Source organism: Humulus lupulus, chromosome 8, assembly GCF_963169125.1.
Source record: "Humulus lupulus chromosome 8, drHumLupu1.1, whole genome shotgun sequence".
In the NCBI taxonomy this organism is placed as follows: Eukaryota; Viridiplantae; Streptophyta; class Magnoliopsida; order Rosales; family Cannabaceae; genus Humulus; species Humulus lupulus.
Genome location: NC_084800.1, coordinates 40,042,675 through 40,066,260, shown reverse-complemented (window position 1 = coordinate 40,066,260; position 23,586 = coordinate 40,042,675). Strand labels below are relative to the sequence as shown.

The window sequence follows — 23,586 nt, the reverse complement described above, 5'->3', positions numbered from 1 at the left end:
CAAGGCTGGATGAGCTTTTCTTTCCCTTTACCTGCACCACATAGCACCCATGAGCCAAAGCACAGCAAGAAAACTCAATACTGCATATAAATATTATCAAATGATGATCATTATAATCAAACAAAGCTTATAACCGTGAACAGATGAGTGAATATCACTTAGTGGTTACGTTAACCATAAATGAGCGTATATCTCTAATCATATGAGTGATTTAACACTTGAGGTTCTGGTAAACCATAATGAGTGACTGACGAGCAAGTCACTACGGGGCTCGGCACCCATAGCCATGTGACAATTCAGTCACTTGGACCTTCTGGCCCTGGCTCAAATCAAATGAGTGACTGCTGGGTAAGTCACCCCGGGCTCAACACCCATAGCCATGTGACTAAACCTTCAATGGGGCTCTCTGGCCCTGGCTCTAAGTGACTAGCCTTAGGCTAGACAAGCGCTGTTTAGTTTTCATCAAACTTGAGGTCGGTTTGACATTAATGCTCATTTGAGCCATTCAATGCAGATGTCAATTAGATCTAATATTTGTCTACTTGTGTTAAACACGCTAAGACCGTTCTTGACTTATGAGTCAATACCATGTGACCAGTGCTCAATATTACTGCCGAACTTGACTAATGAGTCACAACTTCACAGTTAATACTGACACCATTGCCAATTCTGACTATTTAGTCAGTACCATGCACAAGTGAGCAAGATTTTCTAAGCATTCGATATACAATCAATGTCCACATTTTAACATTCAACATGCCTCAAGAATAACCATGCATGTCACATATGGGGTGCAGCTTTCTTACCTCTGGTTCGAGCGAGGGATAGTAACAGAACGACCCTTGAGAATGATCGACCTTTTGATTCTTTAGCGATTACCTAGCCATAACCAATTATAACCTCCATTAATGAAAATCAACAATGAAAGGGTCTTGACCTAAACCTCACTCCCGAGATCCCGAATTGTACCCAAACGGTGAGTAGATTCAATCTCGAGCCTTAAGGATTGAAACCCCGAGCCAAAAACCCTTAAAAATGCCCAAAAAAGGAATCTGATGGAACAGGGTAGCACTGTAGCACAACCCCACTAGCGCCCCAGCGCTCAAGTCAGCATGAACCACCCCCAGAGTAGCGTTGTAGCGCTACACCAAGACAGAAACACCCTGAAACTTTCCCCCTTCGACTCCACCATTTCCAACCTGAACCAAAAGCTTCCAAACCTCATTTTAAGTCCCAATTGAACCCAAAAAACATCTACACATGTCCTAGGCATCACAACCCAAGTAACCCTAGCCAAAAACTCCCATAAAACACCCCTTAACCAATTTAGAAAACCAAGCTGAAAACTAAACCAAAAACAGAGCAAAGCTAGAGTTTTAATGGATAGAACCTTACCTCAAGCTCAGATTAGGATCCTCTTCAATGGTGGAACACAATCCTAAGCCCTCAAGATCCACTTCCCTAGCTTGAATCCTCAAGAACAGCTCAAAAATCGAAAAGAAAAAGGAGAAGAAAAGAGGCACGGGAGAGATGTTTTTGGTACTCTGTTTTTCTAACCTTCTACAACCTTCAATGGCTTTTATATGACTTAAGGTGAAAAGACCTTTTTGCCCCTAGGTCATTTAAGGTTTTCTAAAGACTCCGAAGGGTAAAACAATCATTTTCTACCTATTTCGTTAATTATAATTAACACTCTCCAATTCTCGTTATGACTAAACTGCTAATTTGCACTCAAATATCGTCTCATGCCAAATGGCTCGAAAAAATCCACATTATGATGTGGCCTCAACAATATATCACCGACATGCATACAAATATACAATTACGCTCTCAACGGGCAAAATTACCAAAATACCCCTATGATGAAATGTGGACCCACATGCATGCATTTAACATCGTATTATAATATAATTCATATTAACATGCATATTATAGTTTAATGGCATAATAAAACAATTATGGTCCTCCCTGCCTACTAATCCAACCATTAAACTGCATTAGGGATTTTGTGGCATTACAAAAATCCTTCCTGAGCCTTAACATTTGGGTTCCCGAGTTAAAAACCTTTAAACAGCCAATATTTTGAATTTGAGTCGCGGTCCAGCCCCTTAAGGATTGCGTCGTGCTCAAGTCAGAGACAAAATGCCTCTCTGTTGAGGGACACGGGTCGCGGTGCTCCTGGGCAGACAGAGGCTTCCAGCCTCTTCGACACACCCGGGTCGCGGTGTCAGAAGAACAGGGCCGCGACTCGAGCCTCCAAACCCAAAAAATCACAATTTTTCCTGTGTTTTCCTCAAGCCTAAACCTCAATTTCATAATTCAAACATCAATTAAACTCATAATTGAACCTGGATTCCTCGTTTACATATCCTAGTTAACACAATAAGTCCATTAACAACCCCATAAACTCAGCAACCACCCAAGATCACACTTAGAACCCATTTTCATTCAAGCCAATATTTCCAAGAGAATTCAACAGTAGAACCAAGTTTAAGAGCTTACCTCTGAATTGTACTCGACCCTGAGCTGATTTCCTAAGTCCTTAAGCTTCCAATCCACCAGTTCTTCAAACTAAATCCTTGAGTTTCTCCAAAATTCTCCAACACCAAAGAGAAAGTGTAAGAATCGACTGAGAGAAAAAAGTGTGAGAGTCTTCCTTCTGTTGCTTCCAATCCCCTCCTAGAGCCTCAGCAGCCAAAACTTAAGCCTATCCCTTAGCCAAAAAGTCTAAAATACCCCTAAGCCTACCCAAATCCTCAAGTGGCACCAAGGGTAATTTCGTCAATTGCCAAGTCCTGCTAATTCCTCGAGTGTTCCTATAAATCCTCGTTTAATCCCGAAATTGTCCAAATCATTGCTAAATTACTACCCGTTACTCGGTAATTCCTGAACACATAACATTCCCAAAATACCCCTAGGCTCCTCCCGAGCCAGGTATTTGACGCCGTTGTGACTTTCTAGTTAAACTGCTCCCTAGGACTGTCTCGGATCGTGCATCACAAATAAATCTCCACTCACTCGTTGTATCAATCACAATATACATAAATATTGCAATTATGCCCTCAACGGGCACGCTAATCAAGACCCTAAGCCTTATTAACAAATTTTGGACAATACAGTATTTTTATCACAAATTTCTTATTTATATATAATTCTATTACTAAAAAAATTATTTATCAGCATGATAACAAAATGTATTAGATGTGTTTAAAGGTGTGGGATAAGAATTATGGGATGAGACTATTGGCACTTCCATTTTTTCCCTCCACGGATCTTTAAATTATTATCATATATTCATATTTTTTAATTATTTAATTATTATCATATATAATATTTTGGTGAATTAATATAAATATTCTTATTAAATATTAAGAAATAAAAAATAATTATTTTACACTTGCAAAATATATAATATATCATTTCTATATTAATTAATTAATTATTTTTAATTAAGAAATAATTTTTGTAATATGATAATTTTTAGAAGTATAAAAATTTAATATTATAATTTTCCAAATAATTTTACTAATGATTTTGATTCTAATACAATTTTTTTTTAATTTCAAATTATTTATATTTATTTATGTTTATATTTGATTCAAAAAATAAACTTATTCTTAAAATGTTATTATTTTTAATTAAGAATGTTAAAAATGTATTAATTTTTTTAAAAGAATAAATACATAGAAGTGATTTTTTTTTCGGAAAAATAAAAAAGCGAGCGTGAGGAGAAAAAAAGAAGAGTGTAGATTAGAATCGCCCATAAAAAAATTATTGCTTATATTTAATAAGGTAATTTATGTCCCCACAAAAAAAAAACAATTTATGTCACGCTATATGCATTATAAATACTCATATAATGATCTTGTCAAAAAAAAAAAAAAAAAAAACTCATATTAGAGCAACTCTAATAGGAGTTGCTTTGGGGAAATGCTTATGTGAGGTGGAGGGGTTGTTTTATAAGAAAATTGGCAATGTTGCCCAGCAGCAGCAACGTTACCTTCATTTTTTTTTTATTGGTAAAGTTTATTAAAAAAGTCATGATTTCACAACTTAAGCAAACATTAGAGTTGTTCTTAGGATCTTGTCAAATAAAAAAGACTCATATAAGGAATAAAAAAAGCAAATGATAGTATCCACTCTACATTATATGTTCAAAACATAAATGTGCAGTGAAGCCAACGGTGTATTAAACATGTAAAACAAACACGTTTTAGGAGCTGTTTACCAAGTAATTTGTTATAGTCATATCTAATATCTGTTTTTTGTGTCAAACTAATAAACTAACCAATAAACCCAATTTTTTTTCTCTCTCGTTTCTTTGGGTTGGGTTGATACCCAATGTGAATGACTGCTTTTGTATCCGGTATCTTGTTATGGTGTTTTAACTAAATTTCTATAACGGGGACTCAAATGTAACCAATTCTTTTTTATTGCCTAACGCAAATAATATGCGTATATACATTTGTTCAAAAAATCAACAATAAAAATAAAACGTTCGTTTAATTCGAACAAAATGAAAGAACTCTTAGATGGATTTAACGACTTTTGGCAACAACTTACATGGACAAATACCAAGCAAAGCAGCAGCCAAAACCAAATTCTGAACGTCAGCAGCTTTGCAGCTCAACCAAAACATTCGAACATTATTATGGCTCCTCCATCGCCACAAACTACTCCTCCTCTAATCTTTATTTCTCCATCAATTACCACCACTCTTTTCTATATTCTCACCGGATTCGTCATTCTACTCGTGATCTTCGCCTGCATTGTCGCTTTTTCCATCATGGTTTCCTTGATCATCGTCTCCATTGTGCACAGTTGCTTCGAATTTTTCAACGAGGTGCGTCAGAACGACCTGGAAGCAGGGAATACGTCCCGTGAATCCACTCAGGATTTTCATCGAACGAGTGGTGCGCAACGTGGAAACTACGAACATTTAATGCTGGAAAACAATGTACAAGTCTTGGAAATGCTAGAAAGAATCCTTAGACATTTAGGGGAAGGGCGAGACGGGACATGGCGGCACCGGCGAGCCTTGGAGAAACTGCCGCCGTGTGTCATTTACGGGAGCCATAGTACAGAATTGAAACCAAGTAGTTGCTCTTCATCTTCATCTTCTGGAGATAACGATAACAATGAATGTGCAATTTGTTTAGAGGATTTTGAGAAAGGGGACTCGTGTCAGGTATTCCCAGTTTGCAACCACATTTTCCATTCCATCTGCATTGGAAATTGGCTCAGGAAAAATCCCACTTGTCCGCTTTGTCGACATTGTCTACTTAGAATATGATGATGAGCTTTACCCAAGTTCATTTGACTGTAAATATTCAACATTAATTAAATTTAGATATAATTTTTTTTTTGAAACGTTTAATTACAAATTGCTAGCTTTTAATTTCACTAAAAAAAACATTAATAATGAATATTTGAATTACTTCTGCAACTAGTATTAAAAAGAAACTTGTCAAATCATGTGTAATTTTTTTTCAATTTTATGGTTTAATTCATTAAAGTGAAAATCAATAATTAAGAAGAAAAGTGAAATAATAATCCAACATAAAAAAGACATATTATATATAGAATTGTATTACATATTTTCCCTTGTGTAAGGAATAAACTTATACCATTTCAGTCTTGCTAAATTTAAATACTGTGTTTTATTTTTTTTTATTCTTGTATCTTATAAAATGGTTAAAATTGGTTTCTTAGATTCAATTTTAATTAAAATATTAAAAATATGATCAAAGTATTCTCAAATTTATGATTTAATTAATTAAATAAAAATAAACATATTTTTAATCAATTTTTATTTAAAAAACAGCTTAATAAGAAGGGTCGAACCTTCTCTCCATGTTGGGAAGCTTGTCACTAATGTCCTCTGCCCAACACCTAAAGAAGAAGCTGAGGAGTTGGGTTGGAGCTGTGAAATAATGGTGATGGCTATTGAGAGATAAAATAGAGAAATTATAAAGACTCAAAGCCAAGGCCTATAAAACTACCTACTTACTATACTCTTGAAAGTATCATCCAAGTCTTGATACATATCAAAAGACAATGTCATCCAAACAAATACAAATATTACCACTAACGACTTAGTTATGAAATAATGACAATGAATGAACTTAGTTATATGCGAAAAAAAATCTGCTGCTCCTAATTGTCTGTCTTCTCCATGTCCCATCAATTATTTTAAGACACTTCATTTATTTATAGTGTTAGTATAGCTGGGAAGAGAAAAAATTGTAAATCAATTTAAATATATGTTAAATATATTAACGAGATATCTTAAAATAATTGGTGGGATATGGAGAGGACATCAGATTTTTTTTCGCTAGGCGATGGCGTGATACCACGAATCCCCTTTGATCTGAGCAAAAAAAAAAACTATTACCACCAAACTAAAGGATCACGAAAGTTGTTTGAATTGGAAGGGTATAAAATAAAAACATTTAATAAGAGCCAAATCACATAAACTACAATAAACTAATACATCATTCGAGTGACCCCAAAGAAAAAAGTATAAAAACAAAGAGACACACGTAGAAAAGACGGAAAAAATTAGATAGAAGTAAAACAAAGAACTTAAGTGACCCCAAGTAGCTAAAATAGACTCTAAGAAGATAACTAAGTATATTTTTTATTAGTAAGTGAATAGAACTCAAGTATTGATATTTTAGTCTCAATAATGGTGACCAATGAAAATGGTTGAACCTAATGTATTTGGGGAAGAAAAGAAATAAGGAAAATAAGAGAGGGAGGAGTGGAAGAAAAATAATTATTTTTTAATAATAATTGAATTTAAAAGTAATTAAGTTTTTCTTTTATATTTTGTTTTTATTTTAAATTTTTTGAATAGCTCTTTTCACGCATAATTGCGGCGAAAATTTATAAGCACTTAGTTTTATAATACTTAAATACTTATGTAATTGTTTAGACGACAATAATAAGCAAGTAGTTAATTTTGTAGGATCGTTGATCAATATATCTAACCACTTATCCTCTTTTTATATAGTTAATTTTGTAGGATCGTTGATCAATATATCTAACCACTTATCCTCTTTTTTTTATTAATATATAATTTAAACATCAAGCTATTTTAATTACATTTGAAATTATTTTAACTCAACTTGAGTCACTGGACCATTTTTAACATCAAATTAAAATTCAATTCAAACTTAAAACAATTTTTTTCTTTTTTCAAATATATTCACGAAGAGTTAATAGTTGAAAAACCATCCAAACAATGTTTTAATCATGTGAAAATAAGACTTCACAATATGCGAAACAAAAATGCTAAAGGACAGTCAAATTATAACTAAAAATAGTTTTGATCATGTGATTGGATAATAGATTGCAAAAATGAATCCAACCCCTTATTTTATTGAATATTGAATACTGCTACGAAGATTCACTAGGAGGTTGAACATAACTCTCCTCTTATTATAATTATTGATGTAAAGTCTTTTCTCTCATTTATCTAATTCTTCTGTTTTATTTTGGTCTCCTTTTTTCGAAGTAGTTAATAACAAAATCCAAACATGTTATATAGATTGAGGTAGAAGTTTCATTCAATTTTTTCCAAAATACTTTCATTTGAAAAGAAAGGAAATGGATTCAGCTGGCATAAAACACACATCAGATAAGATAACAAAGAAAGAGCCAACTCACACTACCATTGTTATTATTATCACACCGCCAATAATCATGAGTATGTTCATCATCATCATCAATATCAATTCTAACAATTTTCTTCAAAAACAAAAATTACAACCGAGAAACGACAGATAACCAAAGAGTGGTAGCATTGTTCGAGATAATAGGTCCATTTTAAACACTAAAACACACACTGTATCAGCCTATGGCTATGCGAAACCCAATTTAACACAATGAATGATCATGATGACCACACCGTATCAGCTTTCACCTTCTCTTTTTCACTACTTCTTCATCAAAATCATCGTCGTCGTCGTCATCTTCGTCGGATTGGGAGTCAAAATCTCCATCATCAACATCGAAATCAACATCATCGGAATCATCGTCCTCGTCTTCATCACGATCAACTACGCGCTTTGATCCCCGAGCATGCAAACCAAAAGCGGATTGAAGATCGCAGCCCTGGACCTTAAGAGAATCAAAGTTGTAGGGATAGCGGGAGGAAAGAACAGCGGGTTTCTGAGCCTTCGTAAGAAGCAGGGACTGGATTAGGTCGCCGTTGGAGGGAATGGTTGGGGACGTGGCCCGGGCTGCCGCTAAGACTGAGCTGCGAAACAATAAAAGAGGAGCTTTCGCTTCCTTCAACACCATTCTGGTAGCCATTTTTCAACGGCTTCCGAGCGTGTGTGGAGGGAGGCGACGGAAGAGTCGTTGGGTTATGCCATTTTCGTGTATATATATTGCCAAGGGTTTAGGGTTTTGCCGTACTAGAAGGACTGTGAGAAGTTGGTTCTAGAAAGTTGATTTGTTCTATAGACCGGGCTTTATTCCAAAGAAGAGGCCCTATGTTGGGCTTTCCCCCAGACTTACTTGGATCGAACTGGGCCTCAAATTTCTTTTACAGGCAAAATTGACCGTCAATAACATTTCCACATTTACCCAATACAATAGTATTTTACTAATTGAGTTTTTAAAATCTGGTCTTTTTGTAAGGATATTTTATATAATATTTTTTCCCAAGAGGCTGAAATATACAATTAATAATGATTTGTATGGCAGGCACAAACAAGGGAAAAGTTGAGAACTACCCATTTTTAGGAGTAGTTAACTAAAATTAGACACTAAATATATCTAGTTGAACTTTACCCATTATTATCATGAGATTTCCCAAATTACTCTTATTTGAGTACATGATTCTAAGTGTTATTGTAATGTGTATTATATGTGTCATATTATAGTTAAATTAGAAATACATTCTAATTGTAGTGTGTTTAAGGAGAAAAAAAAACATGTAATTGAAGGGATATAATGGGTACATTAATTGAAAATTTGGGTACTAAAATAAGAGTTAAAAATAGTAGGTAAAAATTAAAATGGATCATTTAAAATGGGTATATGATCTAATTTCCACCACACACGCAAACAACTTGTAGAACAAATACGACAATGAAAGCCTTGGGATATTAGGATAGTGGATAGTGGATAGAGACTCTAACGGTCAAGTCAATAAGTGATAGTAAAGGTTTGCTTTGTTAATTGGAGTGTGAGAGAATCTCCATCCCATTTCGCTAATTTTGTATTAGTTCAACATAAAAATTATGACATTATATTAATTATCTATTATAACCACGACACTTAAAATAACACAAAAAATATATTTTCTTTTAAAATATAATATTTTTTTCTTGAATCATATAATAGTAATATGTATATATAAAAGAAGTTTTATTATTATAATATTAAAAAAAATAATAAAATATGTTTTGGCGTGGTCTACAATGCCTGTCAAATATGTTCGGGCACTGTAGACGTCATCATATGTTATATTATTTATATAATATAATATTTATATTAAATAATGTGACAAAGTGTGTCACATATTATAACATAATATATATATGAGAGTTGCATTTTTTTTAGATAGTGTGAATATCCAAATATGTAACATAATTGGGGCTACAAAATCAATTACAAATTTGTAACTCCCAAATATTACCTAATAATGTGTAGATTATGTGTTACATATTTTGAGTTTGAATTTCACAAAGCCATAAGTGATATGGCTATTGAAGATGTGATTTTAACTCCCACAATGTATATGGAGATTACAAAATCATGTGGGAATGTTATTGAGGCGTTTTGGAAAATGCAAAGTTGGAATTGCTGAAAAAACCTGGTGGCCGCGACCACCAGTGTTCCAGGTCATGGCCTAGGGGTCCGAGACTAGCGGCTGTGACTAGGAACATCCCTAGTCATGGCCTGGGACGCTGACAGCCAATTCTAACTTCAAGTTTTCAAATTTGAACGATTATAACACCTCTAGTAACTCCCAAAACTCTTTTTTAATTTCATAAACATCCAATTAAACATTGACAACAGCCATGTGCGTTGGTGGAATTTGAAATTCAAATGGTATTTCAATACTCTATAAATATGAGCTTATTGCCCACTTCTAAGACACACCATTTCTATCCACTAGAGCACTTGGCTAGAAATTCACCTAGATGCTTGCTTATTCTAGAGAGCTATTTCCAATTTGTGAGAGTTCCCTTAGTGCTTGAGATAGGGGAAATAAGTTTTTGGATAAAGGTTGTAAACCTTGTTCAAGTCGGTAATCCCCAATGCTCTTCACTTTGGTTGTGTGAGTGAGGGCGCTTTATTTCTTCTATTGTTCTTTTGTCATCTTTCATTTATTTCTTCTTTATATGTAGTTGTATCTTTTAGCTATTGAGTTGTATCTTCTTCTAGATCTTTCGTTCTACTACTTCTAGTTTATTTGTAACTTTTGTTATAGAGTTACTATTTTTTTTTATTCTCTTCATCTTCTTATTTCTTTATTTACTTGTATTTTTGCAATATAGTTGTAAACTTATTTAATCATCATATTGTCTTTTGTATTTATTTGCTTAGAGTTATAATAGTTTTTCTATTTTCCATTGAGGCAATATTTATATCTCTAAGAGCATTTATAGTGCATCTTTTGCCGTTCACTTGGGTAATATATTGTGCAATATTGACAATAAACAAGTGTTTTACAATTGGGTTGAAGAAGCTTGAGTAATGTTAGTAATGATTAGAGCTTTTATGACTTAGAAAGTTTATGTGCAAGATAGGAATTTCATTATGAGAATATTTTATTTGATGCCTCACTCTGGGTATTTATAGGCCCCATAAGTGTTGTTATTCAAACCTTTGGCAAGGAGGCTAGTGAAAGCGATCATTCTTATATTTCAATAGAAGAATACTTCAATCTTTAACTCGTGGGGCTTGATTCATGTGTTTCTTGCGTCATTTCTTTTGGGAAATTTGAGTTTTAATGCAATAAGTGACACTCCGTTTGAAAAATACCCTATCCTTATAAGCCTCTCGTTTTGGTGCTACTAATGTCGTTACTACCCAAAATACCCCTGGCATAATTTTCTCAAACTCTCCGTATTCTCTCCCAAAATACCTGAACCAAGCAAACTTTGAAATCGATAGGCCTTGATTGAATCCGTAGAACCCAACCTTCATTGTCTTCCACAACCACGAACAAGGGCTCCTAAAGGGTGACAATCGGAGAAGGGGAAGGAGAAAACGTCGAGCAAGCCGACCAAATTTTTAGGAAACAACCTCAAAGAAAGCGAAGGTAAGGGATTTTATTTTTAATCTGCAATATGTGTATGTGCCTGATTTTTTTTGTTGATTTTTGTTCATAGGATAGATCGGGGCTGGCAATGAAGAAATCTGGGTTTTTTTCGATATTTTCATGAAACTCGATAGAAATCGATAAGAATCGATAGGACTCGATAGTATAGGATGAGGAATGGATTAGACTGTGCCTCGATAGGACTCGATGATACAAGGCTTTGGGAATATTTAGAACCTACCTCGATAGGAATCGATATGACTCGATGATACACGACTTTGGGAATTTTTAGATTCTACCTCGATAGGAATCAATAGGACTCGATCATACACGGCTTTGGGATTTTTAGGACCCACCTTGATAGGAATCGATAGGCCTCGATAAGACTCGATGATACACGGCTTTGGGATTTTTTAGGACCCACCTCGATAGGAATCGATAGGCCTCGATAGGACTCGATATGACTAGACTTTGGTTTTTTTGCCTTACCTCGATAGGCCTCGATAGGACTCGATAGTAACCCGATGATATTATTCTTTGTGATTTTGGAACCCACCTCGATAGACATCGATAAGGCTCGATAGAACGCGATTGTTTCTGCCTCGATAGTAACTGCCTTACCATATTGTTTTACATTTTTAACATTTTTAACATTTTTTTTGTTTTTTTTTCTAGATGCCTGAACTTATTGTGCCGTTGGAGAAACATTTTGTAATGACCCAACTACTCTAGACCTTGGACCATTAACGAAAACTATACATAGACACTAATCTTTAACAAAACTTACAAGTGAAAAGATCATAACTTTATTAAAACTTGTAAAAACCATTGTTAGACTTACATAAAATCTCAAGTAAGATATGGGATCCCATTGTTTTAAAAAGGAAAACATAACTTAATTGTAATAAAAAGGAGATTACATAAATAGGTGCGGAAAAATACACATAAACCATAAAACAAAGACTACATCCTCGAATCGAAACTCTCGACTCCTTGAATGCATTCCGCCTCAATACACATTCCCCAAGCTGCCAATGTAATGCCCCAAATTTCCTAATAAGGTTTAGGACCTTGATTAGGAGGCTGGGAGGGCCATAATTGATTTATTATAGTATTTAATGATTATATGCATGTTTACGTGAATTATATTATTATATGATGGTAAATTCATGCATATGGGTTCATATGTTAACTATAAGGGTATTTTGGTAATTTGGCCACTGTGGGCGTAATTGTATATTTTGGGTGCATGGTTGTGATTAATTAATATAGCCACATTATAAGGTGGGTTGGTTCGAGCTTATCGACATGACACGATCATGAGATGTAAGTGTTCGGTCTAGTCATAACGGGTTTAAGTCCGGGGCTCGGGGTGAGTCTCGGGGTGAATTTAATGATTAGAGCATTACCGGGAATTAAAGGGTAATGGGATATGATTTATTGGTATTTGGGAATATTGAGAATAGCGGGAATTGGAGAGCGTTAATGATAGTTAACGAGATAGGCGGGAAATGACGGTTTTACCCTCGGAAGCCTTTAGAGGGATTTATTTGGCCTAGGGGCATTATAGTCTTTTGACCTTAAGGATTTATATCAGCCTTAAGGAGTTTTAGAAGGCTGTGGAAACAGAACAGAAACAGAGAGCCCCATCCTCATCTCTTCTCTTTCTCTCCCGTACAAGTCTTCCTTCATCATTTTCTGTGAATTTTGAGAGCCACCTTGAGGAGTTAAGCTTGGAGATCAAAGGGGGAAGCTAGGGAACTTGTCACAGCCATTAAAGGGGATTCAAAACCGTGTTTGAGGTGAGTTCTAGTTATGAATTTAATGGTGGGCTCTGTTTTTAAGCTTTAGTTTTCAGCTTGTGAATTTCTTGTGGAAAGCTTGGATTAATAGAAGTTTGGGTGATGTTTTCTTTGGGCTTTGATGAGGGAGAGTGGTAGAGGATGTTTGGTGGTTGAATTGGGTGTTAAGTTGTGATTTGAGACAGGTTGGAGGGGCTGGTTTTAAGGGAAAATGCAGGGGAAAGATTCAAGTGCGTGTTGGATTTTTGCCTGGTCTGGGCTGAGCGCCGCGGCGCAGCTGTGGTGCGCCGCGGCCCTTGGCATCTGGCAGGGAGGCCCTCTCTGTTTGAGGGCGTGCCGCGGCACAGCTGGGGAGGGCCGCGGCCCTTAAGGTCATTTTAGCCCAAAATGGTGTTTTTAGCTTGGGGATTCAAGCCATAGGCCTCGAGGTTGTACCTAGTACCCGGTTAAGTGGGGATTGATGTCCCGGAGGCTAGATATTGATTTGGGAATTTATGTTGACCATTTTTATTGATGGTATCTTATATTTGGTTATGACTAGGTGACCACTAAAGGACTAAAAGTTGATCGTTCTCAAGGGTCGTTCTTTAAATCATTCTAGCTTGAATCTAAGGTAAGAAAACTGCACCCTGTGTATATGTTACATGCATGGCTATTATCGATGCATGTTGGTTGATTATTGAGTATGACATGCATGGTTATTATTGATGCATGTCGGTTGATTATTATGTGTGACATGCATGGCTATTCTTGATGCATGTTGGTTGACTATTAAACGTGACATGCATGGCTGTTATTGGTGCATGTTGGATTGTTGGATATGCTGCATATGATGCATGAGAAACATGTGATTAGGACATGCTTTGTATACTGGGTATGATAATTTTCAGAGCTTGTGCCTCTGTGGTTGTGCATGGTCATAATTGTACTAGTATCTGTTTAGTAAGCATGTTGAACACCTTGTTTACGAGTATTGGACATGTGATATATAATTGGTGGCATGACTTACTTGTGTATGGCACTGACTAGTCAGGGACCGACCCTAAGGTCAATGAACACGCATTGAATGGCTCTATGGAATTAATGCTGGACCGACCCTAAGGTCGATGAACATGCATCGAATGGCTCTATGGAATTAATGCGGGACCGACCCTAAAGTCGAAGAACTTATAAGCGCTTGCCTGGTCTAAGACCAGATGATTTCAGCCAAGGTATATAACCCCGGTGATTGCTTGTCACATGGCTGGGGACGCTGTCCTTAGTTACGACTCTAGAGTCGGGAGGATGGTTATGTTGGTGACCTATCACCATGCACCTATCCTGATCAAGCTTATGAAGGAACCACTTATCAATTAAGCCCTGGTGACCCTATCGTCACATGGCTAGAGGGAGCTGTACCCACATCTGTGACTTTTGGCTATTGTCACCTACCTGTTTTGGACCGTTGGTCCTGAATGGCTGTTACAATTACTGTTGATATTATATCATGTTACCAGATGATATTACATCATGTTATCTGTTGATATAATATCATGTTATATTGTGTTTTCTTGCTGGGCTTCGGCTCACGGGTGCTACGTGGTGCAGGTAAAGGCAAGAGGAAGCTAGACCATCCTTGAGTTGGAGAGCTTAGGTGATGACGTGTACATATGCAGCTGCTCGTTTGCCATGGCCGAGGTTTAAAGTGGAACTAGGGTTGAACCCTGTTTTGCTGCTTAGAACGGCCTGTTGTAAATGTTTTTCTGTAATAGACTCTAAAACTATGTTTTTGGGATGCCAATGTATATATTAAACGTTCTAGTGAAACGTTACATCTTAACCAAAGTTTTTAATCCCTAAACCGCTAATCATACTTAGTTCACGATTTTGGCCAAATGACTCGATTAGCGAGTTTAGCACTGTTTACAAGGCACACCGTAACGGTTCCTGGAGTTTGGGGCGTTACAGCCAAGAACCTTACCCGCCACTAAAACTATTTTCCTGCACATATAAACATAAAAGGAATGAGCCTAATGCCCAACAAGGAAAATCTAACATATAGCCATATACATAAAAATTCATAATGCAACATAAAACATACTATATCACTTATGTCACATACATACTATAATGACCATTATTACTTGGGGTCCCATAAACTAAACAAGTCATATGCCCATTAGATTAGTGGGGTCTTGCTAGCTAAGCAAGTCATATGCCCATAATCTATTTGGGGCTTGTTAGTCATATAGGTCATATGCCCAAGTCTACAATCATACTTATCATAACATATTACATAACATAAAATCATAAGATAACATATAAAAGCATATAACACATAAATCCTATCCTATTTTCCTTACCAAAATAACCGGGATATGAGAACTGATTTGGGACCTTGGAACACTCCTAAAAACCATTTATAATAGGGTGAGTATATTGAAGAAAAAGGGATGAAAGTGATGAGGGAACCATACTATCAAAATATACTTACCAAAAACCTTGTGCTCAAGAACCTAGATTTCCTAACCAAGAATAGGAATAAGGTTAGAATATGAGTAGAAGACTATGAGAACTTTAAAGAAAATAGAAATGGACTAGAGTTTGGGATACCTTGAGTACTTCTATGACCAATCTACACCTTGAATCGAAATGTGAATAGATCCTTACTTCCCCAAGTGTTTGATAAGCTTATAATGATCAAGCTTATAATTCCTAACCCAAGTGTTTACACTCTCACACTCACCTAGCAACTTGCAGCCTCTGAACTTAGAGTAATAGATAAATAAATGACTGGGTACTAGGTCCTATTTATAGAGTTTAGGAATGAAAAGATCTCATTTAACTTGAATAAAAATAATGGCTTTTTAAGTGAAAATAATTTGAATTATCATTCAGCAGAGGCTGAAGACTCGTTTAGAAAGGTGCTGGACTTATCAAGAGGTTGAAGGTTTTAATGGAGAACATTTTTGAAAACTTTCAAAATATGCTGAGAGGGGCGATATATCGCCTGGGCCATTATGCCCGAGGCAATCGTGCAACGTTTCGTGTTTTCCATATCTTCGTACTACGATATATCACCCCCTATAGCTGCGATATATCGGCATACATGAATATTTAAACACGAAATTAGACATTTTTAGCTTAATTTAAATTGAGTAAACAGCCTTGACTAAGCCCTCTAACGTTTTCAAAGCTGCTGACTGACCTTAGAATATTCAAATTTTAACCTTAATAAATTTAATCCTCAAAATACTTAATCATTAATAAACCCATACATAACATGTGTTATTATCTAATTGGTTCTTATCTAAACCTTATAGTATAATAAATATTATCCTCAATATCAGTCATATTAATCAAACCTTAGGTTAAAATTAATATTCCTAAACTATAGGTTAAACTTAGAAAATCTACAAGTACTACTATGAGTGTCCAAATAAATCCCGGTCTGAACCAAAAATCCACAGTCATAAAGACAATACTATTATTACTATCATACTACTATCTAACTTAGCTAAGTAAAGTTATTGGACTCTACACACTTTCCTGGCCATGTCACTTATAGGGTAGTGCCTACTTGGATACCCTTATAGAGCAGTTTAAGAGACTGGTCTTATTGAAAGGGCACAGGCATGCCCGTTGGGACAGTTCTTTAAGGCAAAACCATTTAGTTTTTCTGGGGTTCTGTTGCATCAGCTAATGTTGCGTAAGGTAGAAAGTAAGAAGCTTGAAGAGGGTCAGTTCAACCTGGGCAACACTCTGTGTAGATTTGGTATTCCAGAGTTTGCCCTAGTTACCGGGCTAAATTTTGGGAAATCACCGTCCCAAAATGAATTGAAAGAGCATCTTTCAAGTGATCGGATCATCCCGGAATATTTTAATGGTGATTCGAAGGTTAGTTTTGGTCAGTTGGAAGATGCATTGAAGGCCTCCACCCCAGAAGATGCATTTAAGCTGGGTTTGTGCTATTTGATAGAGGGGGTACTAAATGCCCTAGAGAAGACAACAACAATATGGGGAGATTCCCCGAGGATGGTTGGGGATATTGATTACTTTTTCAAGTATCCTTGGGGGAAGTTTTCATTTAAGAAGGTTAGCAAAGGCCTTCAAAAGGACATGAAGAAGCAATTGAAACACTATGAGGAGAAGAAGAAAGAGGGGTCAAGCAAAAAACAGAAGGAGGCGAAGTATAGTTTCCATTGCTATGCACCCGCGCTTCTTTACTGGGCTTTTGAGGCCATGCCTTCTCTCGGGAGTAAGTTCGGTGAGAACAGTGGGAATCAGATTCCGAGGATGCTCAGCTAGGCTACGAAGATTGATATCACTATTTCGATAGCTCTGTTGGTTCCTATATTCGCCAATCGTCGAGTAAGTTCCATTTTATCTTGTTAAATGTCACAAATTAATTGATTAACGATTTATTTTATTAAAGTTTTTCTGACACATGTTATTCAACCATGCAGTTAGTGGTATTTTCCATGCTAAAGCCACGTCCCGGTGAGGTAGTCTACTACAATAGCCTCCCAGAAGTTGATGCCAGGTTATTCCCTGAGTTGGAGGCTGGGAATGTAGTGGATGAAGTAGTGGTACCTGGGAAGGAGGCAGAGAAGCTAGCAGAAGTTGCAAAGGAAGCCTCCATTTTTTATGAGGATGTCCCGAGGGTTGAGGGCACTTCACAGGCCTGTGCAGCTTCATCTAGTCAGGTTGCCCAGCCTGATTATGAGCAATTGATGCAGAGGCTCAAGAGGGTTGAGGAGGGCCAAGCAACCTTACTACAGAATCAGACCACGATCATGGCTCAGTTGGCGCAGCTGCTTTCACTGGTCTCAGGTCGATCCACCGACGTAAAATCAGATACAGAGTCTGATATCTTGCTTGCAGACTACGAGCGCGATGATCAACCCTCCACTCCACAGGCCCAGACATCTGTAGCTGCCAGTGATGCTGACAGTCCCAGTGTACGAGTACTGCAGCCCGATGAGGCAGCTGGCCTTGAAGTTGTCAAGAATAAACGCAGGCCCAAGCGTTTTGATGATTTCACCGACCCAACAAAGAAGATTAGACTAGATAAACAGGGGCTAGTTGCTGAACCACTGAGGAAGTGTGACCCACAGCAGGAGAAGAGCTTCCATAAGTGGATCATCGGGAAGATCGATAATAAGAGAGACCGCAACGTGTATACTGGGACGCACGGTGTGGCATGGTTCTTACAGTTGCACACAGTCCAGACTTGGCTTTGGGATTCGGTATGTAAATTACATTCATGTTTTCAATTCAATCTTAAAATATATTGATGGTACTAACGAAGTTTAATGTTTTTTAGCATATTGATGCCGCTTTGCACATGCTACGCCGCCGACGCCACTTTTACCATGCTGCATTTTGGCAGGATGCTGCGATCATGAACACCACCTTCCCCTAGGTGTGCCTAGGTCGTTGGAATCATTTCAGAGAGACCGACACTAAGTATACATGGGACGACGATGTGCTGAGAATGTTGAAGGGCGATGATAATCAATTCCTTGTATCATGGCAAAATGTGAGTGAAGTATATTTTGCCTTGCACGTCGAGAAAGTCGCACATTGGATCGCCATTGAAGTCTCCATTCCAACGTGGTGCATCAATATTTATGATTCCAACCATAGCGTGCTCAGTCCCACTCTGATGGAGGAAGCGATCAAGCCTTGGTGCTTATTGTTGCCTTCGTTGTTATGGTGTTCTGGCATGTTTGACGACCATGAGGACCTCCAGGTATATCCTGAGCAGAATGCAAAGCCTTTCTCATATTGTCGTATTCCTCCAGAGGAGTGTCCTCAGACTAAGACAAGGTATTCCCCTATTTAATTAGTGGATTTTGAAATCTGAAAATTAAAGTTATTTTTATCTTCTATTGACACAAAATCGATTATATGCAGTGGGGATTGTGGTATGTTTGCCATCAAACATATCGAGCATCTGGTTGCTAGGCTACCACTCGATACTGTTATCGATGAGAACATCCAGCATTTCAGGATCAAGTGGTGTGTGGACCTGTTCTATCAGAATTTGGTCCCGTGATGCTCTTTACATTTTTGTCTTACACATCTTGTATAGTATAGCATATAGTTAGTTTTGTATATTATTTTTTATCAAACAATATTTTTTGAAAAAGTTATTGAATAAAAATATATTAAATTCACATAATGTGTCTGCCTCGACATCCAAACACACAAAGTATTAGAAGAAGTATTCCATGTGATAAATGCAGCAAAATCAATTAAATAATTACATAACACAATATTTTAAATCCTAGCCTTACATGACTTCCTATTGTGCCCATTACCATCGACCACAAGAAATTCGTGATAACCAAGGACTTGGACATCTAAAAAAATTGCTTTATCACCTATTTGCTTCAAATCATTTTCCATCTCAGGTGATAACACAGTTGTTGCTTTTGCAGCTCTTTTCCATCGAGATATGGGTGATGAAGAAATATGGTGTGTGGGATTCTTGGACTAAATATCTTTACGTGGACTTGGCTAACCAAACTGTGTCATCATCCTTAAGAAAACACTTCCGGCCATTAGGTGTTTCACATAATGGTAACCTCTTACTTGAATCAAGAAGTCTTCATGAGAAGAGCTGGTATGCTCTGTCCTTTTATGATCCCAAGAGAAGGACAGTCCACTATATTGGTGAACGGGAGTGTCGTTCCTACTTTGCTACTTATGCCGAGAGTATCTTTCTAGGTTAAAAAGAGGCAAAGTTTGTACCTTTTGTTCTTTAAAGTATTGTTCTTTGATGATTAATATGTTTCCTCTTAATTCTAATTGTGTTGTTTGGGTGTCTAGTACTTTGTATTTTTGGAATATTTTTTAGCTTATTCTAGTTTCTATTTATATTTTTTGTTATTTGTTCGTTAAAATCTTTTCATGCTTACTTTTATATTTTTGTTTTATGGGCATGCATACTTTTTATCTACATACAAGTTGAATCTACGATATGATTGAATTGAACAACCAAATATGAAACAACAAAGTGAACTGAGTAAACAGAGAGGTTGAGTTTATAAAAAAATTCTTATTCTGCTAGTTTTGTTTATCCTATTTTATCATACTTCATATTTACCAAAGCACAAAGCAAAACATGTTTATATCAAAACAACGAGTTCAATAACATGTTTGGAGTAAAAACATTTATCACAGCCTATAAATAAAATTCCATTGGAATAGAGGAGAAGCAAAATCAATTAAATAATTACATAACACAATATTTTAAATCCTAACCTTACATGACTTCCTATTGTGCCCACTACCACCACATCTGCTACACTTACGTGGCTTGAAAATCTTTTCCCCGCGTGAAGCATAGCGATTTGTCTTTCGCCTACCCACTTTCTGTTTCCTGGGCCTTCCTACAGGGGTTTTCTCAGCGGGGACGCCGACAACCGTATCTCTGATCTGATCAGGGATTACCCATTCATCCTCGTTCCCAACATGGTAAATAGTATCTTTATAAGTGTCCTTCAATGCCTCGATTCTATAGTAAGGGGAACACAATGAGTAAATGTTTATGCTTCTTTTTCTGGCTGCAGCAAAAGCATGTACACAGGGTATCCCAATGGTTTGGAACATGCCAAAAGAGCATGATTTTGTGGCCAAGTTCACCTCACCATCACCATTACCATCGACCACAAGAAATTTGTGATAACCAAGGACTTGGACATCTAAAAAAATTGCTTTATCACCTATTTGCTTCAAATCCTTTTCCATCTCAAGTGATAACATAGTTGTTGCTTTTGCAGCTCTTTCACGTCTATCTGCAAACCAAGACTGAAGAGTGAATCTTATGAATTCAAGAAAAGTGGCGACTGGAAAGCTCCTTGCCTCCTTGGTCTTATTGTTAAAGCTTTCTGCGTAGTTACTCGTCAAGATATTGTATCGGTTACAAGGAAAATAAGCACTACTCCACCTTTCAAAGCCAATTTCCTCTAGATATTGAGCAATGGGTGGATCAATTACCTTAATCTTGTCAAAGAACTTGTGAAATTTCGTTCTTCGAAATGCGTACGCTGCACACCCCATGATGTCTTGCACGTGGTCAGTTTTGAATTTTGCCACAACATTCATACATATATGATGGTAACATGCACCGTGATACGCATTTGGGAACACAAGCTCCAAAGCATGATTAATGCTTTTATGCCTGTCCGATACAAAAGCAAGGTTCTCAACGTCCCCTATGGCTTCCTTCAATTTTCTCATGAAATAAGTCCAAGAGTTATGGTTCTCACTGTCCACCAATGCAAACGCAATTGGAAACAACTGGTTGTTTGCATCCAACGCAACAGCACAGAGCATGTGGCCACCATACTTATTCTTCTAGAATGTGACATCCACACAAATTACAGGACGACAGTACTGGAAACCACACCTAGAAACACCGAGGGAAAATAAGCAATACAAGAAACGACCATCTTCTGCTACAAAATCAGTAATTGTACCTGGGTTCTTATGCTCCAACTGACACAGGTATCCAGGTAACTTGGAGTATGTGTAATGACCCAACTATTTCTATGACCTTGGACCATTAGATCTACTATACATAACTACTATTTTGGGAAAGATACATAAGAAATAATGTAACTTTATTAAATCTCAAAATATTGTATCAAATACATAATAATAGAAAATATGTCATGGGTACCCATTGTTTAAAAGAAAAACATAAACTTTAATTCAATTGTTTAAAAAAACTAAATGCGGATAAACATGATCTAAAAGACTAAATATAAATAACTTCATCCTCGATCGACACGCAGTCCACTCAGTCCGTTCATCCTCAACACACATGCCAAGCTTCCAAGAATCCTTCCGCCTCCGTATCTAGTTTCCTGCATCACACTAAAAAATAAAGGAATGAGCCTAATGCCCAGCAAGGAAAACCTAACACATAACTCATATACATAAAATTCATAACGTAGCATATAATAAAACATATCATAAACATGTGTCACACATACTATAATGGCCATTATTACTAAGTCATATGCCCATTAGATTAGTGGGGTCTTGCTAGCTAAGCAAGTCATATGCCCATAATCTATTTGGGGCTTGTTAGTTGTATAGGTCATATGCCCAAGTCTACAAGCATACTTAACATAGCATTTTTCATAACACATATTCATAAGATAACATATAAAATCATATAACACATAAATCCTATCTTATTTTCCTTACCAATATACTAGGATGACGAGAACAAAGTCGCGATTTTGGAACACCTAAAATCCATAATATAGAGGTGAGTATACTAAAGAAAAGAGATGGAAAGAATAAACTACACCATCGAAACGATACTTACCAATGAAAACCTTAAGTTCGAAGAACTTAGATGCCTAATAATAGAAAATACTGAGTTAGGATTTGAGTAGAGAAGAACTATAAGAATCAATACAGAAAGGAACTAGAATTAGGAATACCTTGAATGCTTCTATGACCGAACTATACCTCGAAATCGAAATACACTATAACCTTACTTCCCAAGTGTTTATTAAGATTATAACCCCAATCCAAGTGTTTATCACTCTATAGTCTCACTAGCACATGGAAGGCTCTAATCAATGCTTGAAGAATGAATGAAAATGCTTGGTGCTAGGTCCTATTTATAGAGTTCTAGGAATAAAAATCTTCTTTTTGGCTTTGAATAAAAATAATAAATTTAATTGAAAATATTTGAATATCCTTCAGCCAAAGGCTTAGGAATTGGTCAAATTTTCAAAGAAATTTAAGGATTCAAAGCTTGATTTTTAAAATAATAAAAACAAATAGAATCCTTGGGCCTGTTTGGTATTGTTTTCTGTTTTTTGTTTTCAAAATTGTGTTCTCAGAAATGAGAACAGAAAACTGTTTTTGTAGTTTTCAAAAAACAAGAGGTGTTTGGTTAATATTTTCTAAAAACAATTTTTTAGTTTTATTTTTTTTAAATCTTAAATAAAAAATTAACAAATATATTTACAAAGAGAAAAATATTTTAAAAGTTTGCAATAAATAATGAGATAAAATAATTTAAAAGAAAAAATGATGAAAAATAAGAAGTGAGAAAATTTGAGAACAACAGAAAACAACTTTTCCTTGTTCTCAAAATTTTCTGTTTTTTGTAACTTTGTTTTTAAAAATTGTTTTCTGAAAACAATGCCAAACACCCACACTTATTTTCAAAAAACAGTTTTTAGCTTTTAAAAACAAAAAACAGTTTTTAGCTTTTAAAAACAAAAAACAGTTTTTTAGTTAAGGTGCCAAACACCCTCCTAACTTCTAACTTCCTAAATCTCGTAACTCTAAACTCCCCTGCCGTAAAATAAACATATTTGGAGCTTTAGAACTCAGATTTGGACTCTCTTTATACCGTTAGAAAGCTAATTAAATTATCTACAACTTTCTAGAATTACTATTTTTCGAAATTCATAACATAACTGGGTCAAAAACAGGTTGGAAGTTACAGTACCCTAAAGTTACGAAAAAAATCTATTTACA

The 23,586-nt window shown here is 36.1% G+C and overlaps 2 protein-coding genes across 2 annotated transcripts; one reads left to right on the top strand and one right to left on the bottom strand.

The window, feature by feature from the left end:
• Window positions 1-4,516: 4,516 nt before the first annotated feature.
• LOC133795290 (putative RING-H2 finger protein ATL19) lies at window positions 4,517-5,293 on the top strand. Its single transcript, XM_062232745.1, has one exon. It carries the CDS (start codon window positions 4,517-4,519, stop codon window positions 5,291-5,293), a length of 777 nt encoding a protein of 258 aa, XP_062088729.1.
• A 2,630-nt stretch (window positions 5,294-7,923) lies between these two features.
• Window positions 7,924-8,319, bottom strand: LOC133795289 (uncharacterized). The gene has a single exon (XM_062232744.1). The coding sequence runs from the start codon at window positions 8,317-8,319 to the stop codon at window positions 7,924-7,926; it is 396 nt and encodes a 131-aa protein (XP_062088728.1).
• Window positions 8,320-23,586: the final 15,267 nt, after the last annotated feature.